Below are 17751 nucleotides of genomic sequence, written 5' to 3'. Positions count from 1 at the left end.
TTTCTCTACTAAAATCAAATTAATTTTTGCTTTTTTTAAAGGGGGAAGGAAGAAGTTAAGGTATTACTGTCATATCTTGTGCAATTTGTCCAGATCATGTTCAAATCATGCTGCATCTTCTAAATTTAGGGATAAACATAAATTTTTCATGTCTTTTTTTCTTCCATTATTATTGAAGGAACAACACAGCTAAGTAAAACGAGCTGTAGTCTACACTCATTTATGTATTATACATAAAGTAGTTGGTTACAGTTTAGTATGCTACAACTCTAAAAAATGCTTCTGTAAACAATAGTTTTGGATGCAAACAATCAGCAAAAACAGTATGAAGATAACAGGGTTAACCTGTGAGCCAATTAGCTGAGACAGACTTTTAGGTCAAAGAATTATATACATGAATATACACGACCCAATGGACCCAAGATTGTTTGGAGACTGGGAAAATGTTGCTTGGAAATTACTACTGGAAATAGTATTGAAATTACAAATTTGGGCTACTCAATTTTTGTTGAGCAGAAACTTATTTTTAATGGCATCACCATGCAATCTCAATGACTTTATTCAGTACTTATATACCTTAGTAAATTGAATTCTAACTGTATGTCTTTGTCATTCCTAAGCATCTACAGCTATATTCTTTCTTTGAATGCAGACGGAAATCTCACTGGATTCAAAGAAAACTGTGTGCTTGTATCTCTGACAGCCTTTCCTTATTGTAGGCAGGATGATGCTGGTCTGGCCCCAAAATTGATATGCAACTTGAATGATTTAGGTCTCCAGGACTGGGCTCTGTATTTGAAAAAGAAAAATAGAAGCTCCCTTCAAAAGGTTTTCATATATAGCAAGGTATGATTCCCTTACTGGATCTAGTTCTGTAACTCAGTCAAAAGGGTTCAGCTAGCAGCATAAACCATGATAGTGAAGCTCAAAATGTTTATGAATAGCAAGTGTCACACAGATTGAATTTCTGCTTTGCTATTCAGTCAAGGGGTATTTGTTACTGTTTATAATATTTAGAAAGTAATTTTTGACTTCAGGTATTGAAAGACCCACAGATAAAATACATTTTATAAAATATTAACTAGCCTAATAGAAAGAAGCATTTGATGCTCATTTTATTTCAACATTTAATTTTCATGGGAATCCTTCAGGGCAGCAGAAATATCATACATATTATTAAAAATGAGTGAAATTATAATAGAATGCAGTTACAGAACAATGACTTAATAAAGGATCCCAAAGCACATATGAAAATGGAAAAAGTCAAGCAAGTAACCCTATTATAATAGAAGCAGGCAGATATTAGGTTGCGTACAGCTTTATAATTAAAAAAAAATAAATAAAGTATAGTGGACAATCTCTCTAGTTTTAAAGGGGAAATGCAAGAAAATGTCATGTCATACTTAAGAAAACATTTTGCCTTTTCTCTTTTAGTAGTTTTGGAAAAAGCTAATAATAAGATAATCATAATTAACTAACCAGTATGCACTTGGAAATATATTTATTATCACTTTCTTCTTAAGCCATTTAGGGACAAAGTTAACACATCAGTGGAGAATCATACACTTAAAACGTACTTTTTGTGAAGAATCACTACTTTATTCCTTATGGTCTGATATTTCTGAAAAGGTTTCCAGTCTTTAAAACTGATTTAGGAAACCCTGTTTGCAGTTGCAAAATACTAATTGAAAAATGAAATCAAAACGTTGATCTGCCATGTGATAGTAGCCCACCTAACAAGATTGCATTTGAAGACAATTACAAGTCCTTTTGATTTTTTTTTTCTAGCAGCTTATTTTTTGACGTTTTACTACTTTCTGGAGATATTTTTTCCCTGTACAAACATTACAATGCCATTTTTATTTTAGTTTTATTTGTAGCAAGACCAAGAGGAAACTGGAAATTTTCCTAGTAGACTGCCATTATTATTCTCATTTTACAGAATGAACAATGTAACCACCTTTATTAAAGCCATGTCAAAATCCTATATTCAGAAGGGAACAATATTCATGACAGTTTCAGTTTCAGAACACCAGCTCTGGAGTGCCAACACCTTTAAAAAAGATGTTTTCCTCTGGCAGATGTGTTATAGCAGTGCTATGGGTTCAAGCTCACCCTGTAACTACATGATCACAGAACAAGCTATGAAAGAAGTTGAGGAAGTAAGTAGCTGGGGTGGAAGTTTGCAATCAATTGGAATCCTATTACTCATTATTAAACATAATATGAAACTGTCTTTACTGAAAAAAAAATCCCAAAACACACAACCAACCAGCCAATAAACCCCAAGACAAAATGGACTAAATAAAAATGAAATAACAAAAGGAGAATAAAATTTCTCTTATATGGAATCTACCTGGACCTATATATGATTATTCTAGCAAATTTAAGATCAAGCTTGCTTTACCAAGACCTTTCAAACACATAGCCACTGCTTCTGTGGCTACAATCACAAGGCTAGACTATATTTTATATTATTTCATAACACAGAAAAAAAAAATTATGGAAATAGTATGAACTTTAAGACTACATTTTCAAACAAAAAACAAAACAAAAAAACAAAACAAAACAAACAAAAACCAACAAAACAAAACAAACAAAAACCAACAAAACAAAACCACAAAAAAAAACAACACAACTTTGCCTAAGTGTAATATTCAGTCAAGGGATGAATAAGTGAATAAGTGAACTATTCACTATGAAGAAGTGAATTCGCCTTATTTGACTGTGGTCATGTCTGCTTAAGGGGCTTTGATGTCATTGGTGGTTTTTTGTTTATTTTCTTCTGTCTCTATATGAAAATGGTGACATTCTGAAACACTCAAAATAACTTTGAAGAAGACATAATCCAGGAAATAGAAGTATCAAGAAATGAAATTCACTGTTAATTTATCTAACTTCATGGTCATCAATATCCAATTCTTCATAAAGGATATTGCTGTAATCATGGAGAAGTTTTCTTTGCTTATAGTAGTAATTTAAGCTATAACATCCTCCCCCCTGAAAAAAAAACCCTATGAATTCAGTTCAGTTTCCATTTAGTGTACAGACACAGACATCTAAATGAAAATCTAGTCTGTCAGCTATTTTTCTTTCATACTCTAAAGAATGAATATGATGCTACTGTCAGGGATCAGAGTGCAAGATCTACGAACTCCTCCATCACTTCCTCGGGGTTTGCTATTTTCTGTTCGAGATCAGGTCTGACAAGATGAACCTTGGATAAGATGTCCAGAAGAAAAGTAAAGTTAATGAGAAAGAGTTTTGAAGAGTTAGGATGGGGCTTCAGGCCCTGACTTAGGAGCTGCATCGGAGCTCTGGCCCATGCTTGGACCAGGCTGCTGAGTTGGGACGGCCTTGCATGGTCTCCATGACCTCCCTCAGCTTGGCCCCAGTCCAGCACTGCTGCTCTTCTCCTCTTGCCAGGGCACTGGGAGGTTGCACATGGTGCAACTCCAGCTCTCCAAACCCTGCTCCTGCCCAGCACCCTGACCTGCTGCTCTCTGAGAACTTAAAAGTGACTACCCCTGGGATTGTCTACATAACAGTTTTCCAAAGATGAACACTTTTAAATTAAGGTATTTCTTCCCATTCCTCCTCAAAATCTTTCCAACTGCAATATCTTTTTAGTTGTATCATGTGATCAGAAATTAGATCTGGAGTCCTTATAGGTGTTAAAAAGAGCTGGGTAGAGTCCAAGCAGTTGACTACAGAGGCCCAGCCTGTGTAATTCATACAATTAGTATTATTCATACAATTAATTGGTAGCATGGCCCTTTGAAAAGCTTTGGCAAATGTCAGATACTATTTTTCCATATATTTTAGAGATTAAAATGGATTAGGAATAATTCCTAAGAGGTAGTTTGCATGCAGTTATTTGGTTTTGGAGTTTAGAACATTCAAATAGACTATTAATTATATGGTTATACTGTACCTCAGGGCCAAAATTGTCCTGGAAAATTTTACTTACCAGTGACCTTGTGAATGCTAGAATCGTGAAGTTACCAGAAGCCAGCAGAAGAGCAGAAAAGAGGCAAAAGAAAAACTGTGACCATAACTATCTTCTTGAGTTTTCACATTTTATATTTCACCATCACTGCATAAAAATGGCAAAAGCTGTCCAAGGCTGAAGAGCCAAAATCTGGAAAGGACCACAGCAGGTCATCTGGTCCAATCTCCCTGCTCAAGCAGGGTCATCCCAGAGCACAAAGCACAGGACTGAGTCCAGGCAGTTATTGAATATCTCCAGTGAGGGAGACTCCACAGCCTCTCTGTTCCAGTGTCCACCTGCACAGTAAAGAATTTCTTCCTCATGTTCAGGTAGAACTTCCTGTGCATCAGTTTCTGCCCTGGCCTCTTGTCCTATTGCCTGGCACCACCAAGCAGAGCCTGGTCCACCCTCTTGAGATTCTCCCTTCAGATACTGACAGACATTGATGAGGTGTCCCTCAGTAATCCCGAGGCAGAACTGGCCAGCTCCCTCAGCCTATCCAAAACCTCAGGACTCTCCCAGACTAGTTAGATGTAGAAACCATATTTACTTTCTACCAAATGTAGAGTTCCTGAAATAGATAAGAGCTTCTGGGCCTCTGAGATTCAATGTTAACAGGATTGAAATGGACAGATTTCTACAATCTAAAGTTCATAACAGATAGGAAAGTTTCCACCCTTATCATCATTTTTTTTTTATCTCTGGTTGTTTTTTGAAACATGTGTTCCTAAATTTTTCTGCACAAATGTTCTCCACTCATTAAAATCAATGGTGGTTTCAGCTCCACTTTTAGCAACAGGGGTCCAAGGCTCCAACGCCCAGCTCAGGGCAGGATGAAAAGAACATTTAAAAAATAAGGTTTAAAAAATGAGCTACTGATTATCTATTTTGCCACATATTTTAAGGGTTTTCACTGTATCAAATGAAATATAAATGCAACAGTTACAAAATGCCAAGTATGGGAAAAGGCACAAAAAGAAAGAATAGCAATGGAAAAATATAAATTCACTCTCTCAGAGCAGACCAGGTCAGAGCCAGAGATGATGATATTATCAGGTTTCTTTCTAGTAATATTGTAAATTCCCACATCCTGGTGCAAGGAGAGATTATGACCCCAGTTAATGAGGCTGAAGCTGGTCAATGAAGTGTGAACAGAGTGGTGCTGCACTGCCAGTGCCACCATCTAAGAGCAGCCAAGCCTGCACTCACTGCTTCACTAAGGAAGCACCCAGGAGTTAAACATCTAAAGCAGATAATAAATTCATTAATCATATTAGCTCAGACAAAAGAGGTATCTCCAGCAGTGTCCTTTAATCACAGTTATATAAAAGTCTGGGGTTTGTTGGTTGACGGGAGTTTTTTGTAAATCAACTTCTTGACACTATCATAAAACTGTGACTGAAGAGAAACTGAGGGAAAATTTCTTCCTGAGGTAGAGCACAAAGCTCTGATGAGACAGTGTACAGAGATGAGAACAGAAATGAAACAAAGAAATGGGTGCTGGAAGTGTGTTGAATAGAGGTCATGAAGAGAGGTGAATTGTAAGGGATTGTAAGTGCTTCAACAAGAGACAGAATACTCTCATTGAGCAGACTTGCAAAACCACAGGGGATTGCCACAAAAATGGTTAAAATCTGGCAGGAGATACTCCTCCTATTTTGAAGGGCAGAGCCTTTCCTATACCCAGACTCAATGCTTCTGCACCTGCAGTTTGCTGAAGCAGTCTGTTTTCCACTGTTTTGCATGGAAAGGATGAAATAATGTTTTGTTTGTTTAGAGCTAGCTAAAAATTACTCCACATAGCCTTGATGATTGGCAAACGTGGGAAGTGTGAATTGTGCGAGTGCAACCTAAAAAGATGCAGAATTTAAACGGGAAAAATGTAAAGTGTTTAGAAAACAGAAAACTGTCGATCAAGCTCTACGGAAAATGGCTTTCAACTTGGACTGGCTTTAAAAATGAAGCACATTAACAGTTACCAAAAAAAATCAAAATATTTAAACACTGTTTTACAGCCTTAGCTCTAAACCTGTTAGAGTGTCCTCATAATTTAATTTAAAATGTTACAGTTGGTGAAGGTCATGCTGTAAAAGAACATAATTTCTGACAATCATTAGAAAAGTATTTACACAATTCTAGAGATAAATAACATCCACCTGTTATGTTTAGTTCTCTGAAACTTTAAAAAGCATATATTAGACAACAATCTTTATTTTTAAACTTTTTTCAAATTATCTTTTTGATTCTACAGACCATGAATGTTGCATCCTTAACTGCTGCAAAGCAGCTTAATTCCTGTGTCTCAGGCTGTAACCCCTGAGTTTATGAGACATGGGAAGTCTGTAATCATCAATAGATTAGTATAACTGCCACAATGAAAAAATAACTGATGTCAGTCTTTAAATTTCACCATACACAACTTTCTTTTCTCCTCCATTTATGATGTGATGCCTTTGCATATATTAAAAAAAAAATGAGAACAAAAAGATGCCATTCTAGAAAGACAGCTATATCAATATTTGAATGGAAAAAGTAAAGGATTATTCAAAGTATACACATTTATCTAAGAGATTCAGCATTTGATCCATATGAACATAGGTATACAGCTTGAGCCTCAAAAAGCTGAAATTCTCTATTTTTAAGGATGTAGGTCTCTCTATAATGAGAATAAAGTGATGGCATTACTGTTCTCAGCTAACTGAACCTGAAGACTAACTGGGAAAAGGACAGCAGCAAAGAGAGATATTATCCATAAACATTGAAAGCAAAAACACTTATGGCTAGATGACAAAACTATTTTCACTGCAAAGAAATGAGTAGATTTACTTCCAGTTAAAAATGGTACTTTAATGACTCACATCTGAACCAAAGAATGTCATTAGATGTTTTTCATGAAGTGTCTTAAATATTTAAATTTGCACTTCTCAGAAATTTACATGGTTATGTAAAAGGACTAAGAACACAGAAAGATCAGGTTACAATCCCACCATTGACACAGCCTCACAGGGGGAACAGTGGTCAAATGAACAAATAATTTCCGTTTCCATAATGTGCAAAATTAGGTGTAAAAGTATGTATTGTTAGAAGCTACTACAGATGACAGATTTTTAGATTTCATACATTTTTTGAAGAAAAGGACTGCTACTGCCAGTCTCATTTTTTTATTTAAGACAAGCCATAGCATGTCTTCCAGTTACGTCTGAGGACAACCCACAACTGCTACTTTGTCCAGATGTGGAAAGACAGTCATCTCACCTACTGCCAAACATCAAGCATTCCAACTTCACATCTAGGCAACAGAAAGGGACAGGCACCTCCTTAAGGCACTTCATGCCGTCCTAAAATAGGAGGTGCAAAAGGTGAGAGGAACTCTGCAAATGCCTGTCTCTCCTCAGCAAAAGGAAGCCCAGGATATCAGTTCAGACCGCACAGGTGCAACTTGAGGTTCCTGAAGTGAGGTGAGCGGCACCCACTTCGATGGACAGAGCAACTCTTGCGTCCCTCCTGGGCAAGTTCGTTGGATAGAATTTTTTTTAAAATTTCTTTCTTTTTTACTACTGTTCGGTGCAGGGGTAGCTTGGCAGCGGCTTCACGCGGTGGGCACGATCTCCAAGCCCCTTTCCCCGGGACGCCTCGCTGCGGCAGCCCCGGGCCGGCGGGAGCAGCCTGGGGATCGGAGCTCGGTGGGAACAGCTCAGGGGTGCGGGCTCGGCCGGAGCAGCTCGGGGGTGCGGGCCCGGCCGGAGCAGCCCGGGGGTGCGGGCCCGGCCGGAGCAGCTCGGGGGTGCGGGCCCGGCCGGAGCAGCCCGGGGGGTCGGGGCCCGGCGGGAGCAGCCCGGGGGTGCGGGGCCCGGCGGGAGCAGCCCGGGGGTGCGGGGCCCGGCGGGAGCAGCCCGGGGGTGCGGGGCCCGGCGGGAGCAGCCCGGGGGTGCGGGCCCGGCGGGATCAGCCCGGGGGTGCGGGCCCGGCGGGAGCAGCCCGGGGGTGCGGGCCCGGCGGGATCAGCCCGGGGGTGCGGCGCCTGGCCGGAGCAGCTCAGGGGTGCGGGCCCGGCGGGAGCAGCCCGGGGGTGCGGGCCCGGCGGGAGCAGCCCGGGGGGTCGGGGCCCGGCCGGAGCAGCCCGGGGGTGCGGGCCCGGCGGGAGCAGCCGGGGGCTGCGGGCCCGGGGTTTCGGCGGCGGCAGCGGAGCCCGGGCGGGCAGAGCCGCGGCTCGGCCCCGCCGCCGGCGGGCGCGGCCAATGAGCGCGGCCGGGGCGGGCTCGGGAGCGGCGCCGCCGCTACTTATCCTCGCCGGAGGGGCCGGGCAGCCCAGAGCGGCGCGGGCGGAGCAGCAGGGTGGCGGCAGCGAGCTTGAGTGGCGCTTCCTCTGCGGCGCCCATGGGGACAGGACGACTTTAAAGGAGTTTGGGGGGTTCTGGCGCTGGGCGACCACGGGTACGGAAGGGGACGGGAGGGACCCCTCGGGCAGGGGATGCCAATCGCCTGTTTTTTGCCTGTGCCTTGCGGGGTCCCGGCCGGGCTGGCAGCTCCGGGGCCGTGCGCTCCTCCAGCCGCCTCCTCGCACGCAGCGCTGCCCGGCGCGGTTCGGCTGCGCGCCGCTGGAGGGAGGGATCGGGACCCTCCGGCCGGAGCCTCCCCGAGCCCCCGGAGCTCTCTCCCCTCGCAGAGCGGAGACTCCTGGTACAACTCCGTCCCCCCAGCGCGGAGGCGGCGGACGGCGGGGAGGCTCCTCTCCTGGCGCTCGGAGCCGGCGCTCCTGAGGCGGGGCTCTGCCCTGCCCTGCACTCCAGGGGTAGGGGGAAGGGTCCGCAGTGGGAGTTTCTCCCTGGTACGAAGGAGAGGGAAGGAGTTAGGGAGGGATGGGAGCTTAGGGCGGAATATCTGGAATCTTTTGTATGTGCCTTGATTTGTTTTTTTATCCCTTTCGTTCTTTCTTTCCTTCCGTCTGCGTGCACTCTCCTTCCCATCTCTTGTTCTTCTCTGTGTCTGCCCACCCCACCCTCCTTTAGATCCGGCGATTTCTGCCCTCGCCTCGCCCTGTCATTGATGGGAAATCAACTGGATCGCATCACCCACCTGAATTACAGCGAGCTGCCGACCGGGGACCCCTCGGGGATCGAGAAGGACGAGCTGCGCGTCGGGGTGGCTTACTTCTTTTCGGATGAGGAGGAGGACCTGGACGAGCGAGGCCAGCCAGACAAGTACGGCGTGAAGGGCTCCGGCAGCCCTGGGCAGGAGACGCCCACCCACCACCTCCACCACCAGCTGGTGCTGAACGAGACTCAGTTCTCCGCTTTCCGCGGCCAGGAATGCATCTTCTCCAAGGTCAGCAGCGGCCCCCAGGCTGGGGACCTCAGCGTCTACTCGGTGTCAGCCCTGCCAGCCCTCTGCAAGCCGGGGGACCTGCTGGAGCTGCTCTACCTGGGGCCGTCGGAGCACCCGCCGCCGCACTGGGCCGTGTACGTGGGCGGCGGGCAGATCATCCACCTGCACCAGGGGCAGATCCGCCAGGACAGCTTGTACGAGGCGGCCGCGGGCAACGTGGGCCGGGTGGTGAATAGCTGGTACCGATTCCGCCCGCTGGTGGCGGAGCTGGTGGTGCAGAACGCCTGCGGGCACCTGGGCTTAAAAAGCGACGAGATCTGCTGGACTAACTCCGAGAGCTTCGCCGCCTGGTGCCGCTTCGGGAAACGGGAGTTCAAAGCCGGGGGGGAGCTGCAGGCGGCTGCTGGCACCCAGCACCAGCAGCAGTACTATCTCAAAATCCACTTGGCAGAGAACAAGGTGCATACGGTGAGGTTCCACAGCCTGGAGGATCTAATACGCGAGAAGCGCAGGATCGATGCCAGTGGCAAACTGAGGGTGATCAAGGACCTGGCTATAGTGGATGGGAAAGAATAGGGAGGAGCAGGAGTACGTGGTTATCTTCCTTCTGCCCTGCCCGGGGAGACCAGCCTGCCGTAGAGTCAGGAGGCTGCACCTTCCTTCCGTGGGACGCGACTGGAAGCAGGATCCATGGCAACATTCCAAAAAAAACCAGCATTCTTTACACCCATAGCCAGTATTTTGTTTGGCTTTTAATAGCATTAATGCCGAAAGAGCGAGAGAGAGGAAGAAAAGAGGGGGGAGGTGCAGGAAGGCTGTTCTCAGAGTATGTGGACAAAGTCTCTCCTGTCAATCGATGTTGACCATTCTAGCAACATGCCAATAAAATTTCAAATTGAAATTTCTTTTTAAATTTTTATTTCATGGCTTTAATCCATGATAAGTTTTCAGCATCTGGGACAGTGGCTGTTGATGTAGCTAAATGAGATTCTAGCTAATATTTGCCTTGTGGCCAACCAAAAGCATCAGTCATACTTCGCTAACTGGGAGAAAAAGGGGGTGTTGGGTAAATGCCTATTTGTTTTGTTTCTCCACACTGCTGCTTCTGCCTCCAGCTGCAACCCAAATTTTGTCCCAACCAACTCTGCCAAGCTATTTACTAGGAAAAAATACTTTCACATTTCTGCTTGAAATATATCACATTTAAAATATTTGCCTTTGCTTTCTGTTTGCAGCTTTCTGCTAAATATCATAATGCATGAGCTCTTTCCACCTCTTCCCTTCTCCCACCCTCCCTGCCGTTTTTTTTCTTAAAAAAAAAAAAAAGTTTGTGAGAAACTGTTTTCCTAAAACTAAGTTCAGTGGTTAAAAAGAAGTGGTGTATTTTGGAGAACAGTATAGTCAGATATCCAGACACTAGGATTTCATGCTTGAGCTATGGATTTTGTACCACTGCTGCAATATCTCTTCATAGACAGGTCAACAGAATCTTGCAAGAAACAATTTTGAATTCTGCATGTTGCCTCTTTGGAACAGCAATTTATTGCATATTTACCATTCCACTTAAAGAAATAGATGTGGCCAAGTTCATCTTATATTTCAAATTCCCAGCAACTAAAAATTCTGTTCAGTGTAAATTTAGAAAGCCACAGCAGCATTTAAAAGATGCCTTTTAATGTGATGTAAGCAATGCCTTGTCTGTATTTCAGATCCTGTTCACTCATTGCTTAATTCTAAGTTTTGAAGTGAAAGATCAGAGAATTAAATATATTTTTAAAAATTCCAAACAAGTATACTGGGGCATTTCTTTTTATTATTCTGAGCTGCATACAACTTGTAATTTTGTCTTTGCATGTTTCAGTGCTGGAAAGAAAATGCATTTGATTTGGTTCTCTCTTCCCACATCAATGTCAGATGATAGAATAGCTCTCTTTTGTATATATATGATACACTCCACCCCCTATCAATGTACTGTGTCCCAACTTTTTTTTTTTTTTGTATTAAACAATGTCATAAGCAACCTTGTTGCAACAGTAATTTCATTTCTACAAAGCATTTGCCTACTATAGCTGAAGATGCGAGGGTGGAGTGTACTTCATTATAATAAAAGTGTTAGCATAAGTATCTTTAAGAAAAAGCAGTCAAAAACCTGTACACCCAAAACTGCACTTCTTCATTGAAGGTCACATAATTGGCCTCGTCCTTGCTGACACATGGCAAAATTATGTGGTAATAGGCAGTGTTACTTTTATCACTTTTCCTAAAGTACCTTGCTTAGTACAACATAGGGTAAAAATGTGAATTGTAATTTCTGTCAAATACTGTTGAAATAGCCTCAAACCACGTCATACTTTTTAATAAATGTGTAATATTTTAGTTTTATGTAGGCAATAGTGGCTGTCTGATGATAACTTTCCCCATAACATGAAGGGAATCTTCTACCTAGCATCTGTGTATCTTATTGTTGTACATTAGATTGCCTAAATTGTCTGTTAGAACTGATTTCCCTGTACCACTTGGTGGGAGCACTTTGGGATTACAGAAAGGCATTGGCTTTACAACAAGGCACTTACAAAACATTAAAAACTGATAGGAGAAGGAAAGGTGGGCAAAAGCAATTAATTTGATTTTTCCCTTATAAAAAATATGTATTAGAGACCTGAGGCTGCAAGAGGCAGGGAGGATTAAATGAAGAGGGAATAAGTACCAGAATGTTTATGAATGAAGGCAAGAAGAATAAAGTAGGGTTGTAGTGTTATTTTTGATTTCTGGAATGCATTTTCTTCAAATTGCTGATAGATTAATGGGTTTAGACAGAGGTTCGTTGACAGAACAGAATTTTATGCCCTCACTAGTGAGAATCCAAAACATACTAAATTTAAACTTTTCACTGTGCTTTCTGAATATTCTTTCACTCTAAACCCTATTTAACTGTGGATTTTTTTGCAGTTATTTAATAACCTGGTTCATAAACATTATGACTTTCCTTGTCTTATTCAGCTAGATGTCGAATGGTATTTTGTAGTTTATAAAAGAAATTATAGGAGCTGGTGTATGCTAATTTATTCAAGCTCTGTCAGAGACCTTTGGCATCACTCTGAATTTGTAGAAATAAAGGTACATCAATGTAAAACCTTAGTCTTTTGCATAAAGGCTGGAGAAAATATACTGGAAATAGAGCTGGCATTAACCAAGGCTGTAGTGTTGGCATGACTGTGTTCAGCAGTCATCTGTAATTAGCAACAAGGGCACCAATACAGTTTCTTTTGTTATTTTTCTTTAGCTAGATTTCAGTCTGGAGCTACTGGCAGCAATCTGGTCCTGATTCATAGCCCATTGAAGTTAATGGCTCTTTCTGACCAGTGAACTTTGCATCAGATTGTTAGGAGGTGGTTAAAATTTGTGGAGCTTGAGGGAGATTGAGATTTAAGATGACACTTCAGAGACCAGAAGAACCACCTTTCTGAGATGGGAGATCATGGGCACAGGCAACACTGAGAAAATACAGGAAGAAAACAGACAAGTTTTGAAACAAGCAGTGTTAGCCTGAGATGGCAGTAGGGAATCTGTTAAAAAGATGGAATGAAAAGTGGATATAAAAAGTTATTTAGTGCCTTGAAACAAAAATTGGAAGACAGGGAGCAGTCAGCTGCAAGAAAGGCAATGATGTGAATTACAGGTAAAAATGTAATTGATTGTATTCATCATTCAGGGTCAATGGGCCTGGCAGAGTTAACATTTCCATTTCCAGCACTAAAGATATTGAAAAATTGTATTTTATCGCTGGAATCTGTTTGCATTCTGTGGTCTAGCTACCTAGGGTAAATATTTACATCTCATTCATTGTTCTTGAAGTTCTGACTTGTAATATGACAGCAATGTCAAGATATTTTGCAGCCTTTCTTCCATGTCACATTTCAAGCTTTCTGTTAGCTATTTGAGTAACAGTTCTATAGAATTTCTTTTTGCTTAGATATGATTCTGGTTTTGGAAATGCAATCTTTGAATTGCTTTGAGACTTAATATTTTATTAAAAAATTCAATTCATGTCTTCTAGAAACATAGAGAGCCTTTGTGAAATGTTTTCCTGTCATGACCAGAATGTTTACTGCTTATTGGCTGTGCATACTGGGAGAGGACTTTAAGGATGGGTAGCAAAATAGGTTTTGCTACTGTCCGATTTTGTCTCCATCATCATCTTATGTCTCCAGAGGACTTTGTTTTCATTTTCTTAGGATTCTTTTTCTCCTTTCAAGTGTTGTGGTTGTAGGAAATGCAAAAAAAAAACCAAAACAAAACAAAAAAAAAACAAAACAAAAAAAAACACCCACAAACCCAACCTAAACCCAAAACCCTCATAGCATGCTTTTTATGGCAGACTGCTATTGATCTATATAGTGGATTTCAGGTTAAAAGCAGGGTGCAACAAGACAAGGCCTTTGGGGTGTGTCAAAAAGTGGTCTTTGGTCTGTGCTAGAATACATACATTCTTAGTTCGCTTGCCTTATTTCGAGTAAGTGTCTTTCATATTCAGGTAAGTAGTGTGCAAAACTGCCAGAGTTTATAGACCTGTTTATGTGATGTATTGAACATCTGTAACTCCAGCTGTGTTTGCTGGAGTTGATGCAGTGCTGCCTCATACAGAGCATCTTGTGGGATCAGGTGCCTCAGCTTGCCAAGCTCCCCACCCTCTGTCTGCAGCTGCAGAGGTCTGTGGAAGCTACTGCTTATTTCAAGGTATAGTTATTTTTTGTGAAAGATTTCTACTTGAGTAGTGTATGGGCAGTATCCTGCCCATAATTATGCTTGGATGTGGCTAAAACATTCTGTGTGCTGCTGCTTATGGTGTGAAAACACTCTGCTTCCTGCTTTATAACCCAGGAGAAAGATAGAAATCCGAGTGCCAAAGAAGTAATCCAGAAATACTTAAGGAGGTATGATTGGGCTGCCTTGCTGAGGGAGTTTCACTGCAGAATTAAGGCCTAAAGTATAACATTACATGAGTAGAGTATGATCAAGTGCTGCTGTTAGTTTGAGTGTCAGTGTTTCCATGGCAAGTGTGGAATTTATTTGCTTGCCTTATTATTATGAAATATTTAACTTTTCTGTCCAATGAGTTCAAATTTAATATGTGAAGCTGCTCTATGTTCATGGATCTTCTGACTCAATATTAGTTTGAGCTGTCAGAGTTTTTTACAAGTTTATTGTCAAGAAAATTAATGCATACTGACTGGGAACAGATACTTTACTGAACTGCTAGTAAATCAAAAAGAGAGTAGTGTAGATGTTAGACTGAAAAAAGGGAATGAACTAAGAATCTTCTGTTACTGGGCATATCCACAGATTTTTTCCAGAATATATAATCTATACATATATAAACTGCCAGTGCTGTATTTTTCTAAAGTGGTTGTAGAATTCTCTCTTTTGCAAAATACTATTATCAGTCTAAATATCTGAATCCCCAGTGAAGTTCTATTTTTTAATATTGAAAATCCATTGAAGTTAACAGTTATTTTATTCATATTTGCCTTTGAGAAATAAGCTTATTTTTTTAAAGGATTTATAATTGAGCAGCTAGTAATACTCACTTTCATTTCTTAATTTTAAATATTTTGCATCAAGCACAAATATAGCTAAGTTGATATGTCCAGAGGAATGATACAACTTCCATTAGCAGAGTCCATTCAGTTTAAGAATATGGTTATTTGGGGTTTTTTTCCATATTCTAATTGTGGAACCGTAGGACATTTCTGATTCCACAGATAATGCATGTATGTAAAACTGTTTGCTAGATCAGGATTTCTAAAATAAAAGATCTCTCTCCTTCATGTGGCATTCACTTTGGGGTAAAATCAAGGAGTAGGACTTAGCCAGGATCAAGACCTCAGCAACAACCTCCTATGGAATTTAATGGAAGGCTCATGTGTGTGATGTCTACCATTAGGGCCTTAATTACATTTTCTTACTTGTACATATAGCAATCATCTATGCAAATTGTCATTTTCCTAGGTAAAGTGGGTTAATGCTTTTCAAACATCCCTTGGACTTTCTCTCGTGTGTCTGTGTGGGTAGATGTGTTGGGCATAAATAAAAAACCTGGCATTTATTGCTGTAGAGCCAATATCCCCAGCTATTTTGACAGGAACTCAGGTGGAATTTGGAACCAGTGTGGCTACAGCAGGAAAGGGTGGAAGAATTTGCAGTTAAACTTCAGGCTATTCAAGAAGGATACTGAGAGCTAACCTTGAAATTCCATTCTTTCTCTTCTCCAAGGTGCTAGGGGGTGAGTGGCTGTGCACCCCTCACACATTAAACCATTCACACTTTGGAGATCCATGCTACTGCCTAGGCAAAATAGGGTGAGTAAAATATGCAGTGTCTCATTAGCCTTAAGAAGCAAATAATTTTTCACAGTTTAAATGCTATTTGGATACAGTGTGGCATTGGCAATCCATTTTGAAAAGTCCCATTTTTAAGCTGATAAACTAAACAGCATAATGTTTATTAATGGGAAACCTCAATAAGCCTTCTTGTTAATCTCTATACAGCACAGGTAAGAGCTTGTTCCCAGTTTATGTAAATAGGAGTAACCGTGATTCAGGAAAATTATCATGCGGTAGAATTTGGAAATAAATTAAACAATCCAACTCCAAATTTAGTTCTGATGTGACACCTTCACTACTGCAGGTGAATAAAAGGAAAATTATCTAGCAGTGTGAATAAATACCAACTTCTGTATTGTGACACTTCTTCACAGCAGAATATTTTATGCCACAGAAGGAATATTCATTGTATGTTATTCAATATGAGTAAACATACCACAATCTGGTCTTAAAACAGATCTTTTGTTCCATATGTTTCTATTGTTTCCATATGCCCCTTCAGTCAGCTGAAAGCAATATAAAAACTAAGATTGAAAAATATACTAATTGATTGTAAATATTTAGGCAGAAATTTATATGCATATTGACACATAGCTAATAGATGTATTTGTATATACATACAGATTTGCATACTGTGTGTTATGCATATATACACATGACAAGTCTTGACTATTTTGTTAGTAGTGGTAACAAATGTCAGTCATTTCAGTATGTATATTATCTATGTAACAGATGGGTACCCAAGACTTTGCTGACAGGATTTTAACACTGTTCAAATATTTGTTCTTTAGAGTATGCCATGGTCTCCTGACATCAAGAGAAGTGAGTTAAATATGTGGGGTTTGACATATTGCTACTTACTGGAGGAAAAATATCAAGAAACACTACACTTGGCAATAATGAAGTACCCTTTTAGAATAAACTATGCTGCTACTGACTTGTGTATTTATAAATAAAAGAATGATCCAATGAAGAATCCATCTATCTTTCTCTTTGGCATCTTTAAATGGATAGTGCCACAAGGGTTTTTTTTCATAATATGAATATGCTCCCACTCAGTTCAATATTTTGGAATCATATCACTGAAATTAGTAGTGTTGTTCAGACATACTCAACTGTTGTTGTGTAGTTGTTCTAAAGTAAAGAAGAAGCTGGCATTGATATTTCTTGTTTTTTTTATCTTTATTTGAATTGACAAGTTTATTTCAAAGGCTAAAAGGTGTGATTTGAAAAGCACTTACTACAGATTGGACACTCTCCATTGAATTAATTAGTAACTTTTCACCAGAGTTATTTGGACCACAGTTAGGCTTATACTAACTTTTTTTACAAACTTTACTTAATGGAGAGAGGATGATAGGATTTTACCTATCCAAAATTTTTTATCTTCATCAAATCACGTGTGGATGGTATGAGGCCCTTTTCCATGTACAAACCCATGACAAGAAATCATTGACTATTGGAACCAAATCCTTGCCCAGAGATTTCTGTCATTTCCTAAGGCTGTGGGAAGTAAGAGAATTTACTCCTCTACTGAGCCAAAGCCCTTTAATAAAAACATTATATTGAAGTAAATAAGTAAATGTATTGCTATTATAGGTCATTCCAGTCTAACAGATAATGGACCACCATAACATTGCTGGTAATTAAAACATTGGACAAAGCATCAGCAGCAGCTTCTTTAAAGAAATTTAGATTGCTTGTTAAAGGTATGCTGTCACTGACAGAAGTATGCAAGGACCTATTTATGTTTGTCAGAGACTATATGATACAACTGTTAATATGACAGAGCCTACTTTAGCTTTGGACTCAGACCTCGTTACATGATATGTCAGCCTACCTGGCGGGCTTTCTGGATTAGTATTTCCAGCCTGTTCTGACTTCATACCATTGATTCTTCAGTTAGGGGTAATCAAAGGTCATTAATAGTGAAAAGTTCACTTTAGTTGACCCGTCAACTCATTTTAATTATGGCAATATAAAAGAGTGTCAGGTGCTAGACCCCTACATGAAGGGTTAGTTAATATGCAGATTCATCCTGGCAGTAATTCT

At 40.9% G+C, this 17751-nt stretch overlaps 1 protein-coding gene and 1 long non-coding RNA gene across 11 annotated transcripts in view; one reads left to right on the top strand and one right to left on the bottom strand.

Annotated features, from left to right (window-relative positions):
- Positions 1-9205, bottom strand: part of LOC121469662 (uncharacterized) — a 160701-nt gene extending 151496 nt beyond the window's left edge. For all 9 annotated transcript variants that reach the window (XR_012054844.1, XR_012054843.1, XR_012054846.1 and 6 more), the window contains exon 1: positions 9068-9205. This is a non-coding gene — a long non-coding RNA (uncharacterized lncRNA). The remainder of the gene's footprint in view (positions 1-9067) is intronic.
- Positions 8284-16679, top strand: LRATD1 (LRAT domain containing 1). Of its 2 annotated transcripts, none has more exons than XM_002198388.7 (2): positions 8284-8425; positions 9001-16679. In XM_002198388.7, exon 2 carries the CDS (start codon positions 9038-9040, stop codon positions 9890-9892), a length of 855 nt encoding a protein of 284 aa, XP_002198424.2. In that variant the 5' UTR covers positions 8284-8425; positions 9001-9037; the 3' UTR covers positions 9893-16679. The 2 variants fall into 2 exon arrangements, with proteins under 2 accessions (XP_002198424.2, XP_030125895.1); XM_030270035.4 differs by lacking the exon at positions 8284-8425 and adding an exon at positions 8506-8783.
- The last annotated feature ends 1072 nt before the right edge of the window (positions 16680-17751 follow it).

Source organism: Taeniopygia guttata, chromosome 3 (genome assembly GCF_048771995.1).
Source record: "Taeniopygia guttata chromosome 3, bTaeGut7.mat, whole genome shotgun sequence".
Taxonomy (NCBI): Eukaryota; Metazoa; Chordata; class Aves; order Passeriformes; family Estrildidae; genus Taeniopygia; species Taeniopygia guttata.
This window is presented reverse-complemented; position numbering and strand designations above follow the sequence as displayed.

What these genes read in the sequence shown, in the direction of transcription:
- LRATD1 (XM_002198388.7), top strand. Translation starts at nt 9,038, where the DNA reads ATGGGAAATCAACTGGATCGCATCACCCACCTGAATTACAGCGAGCTG.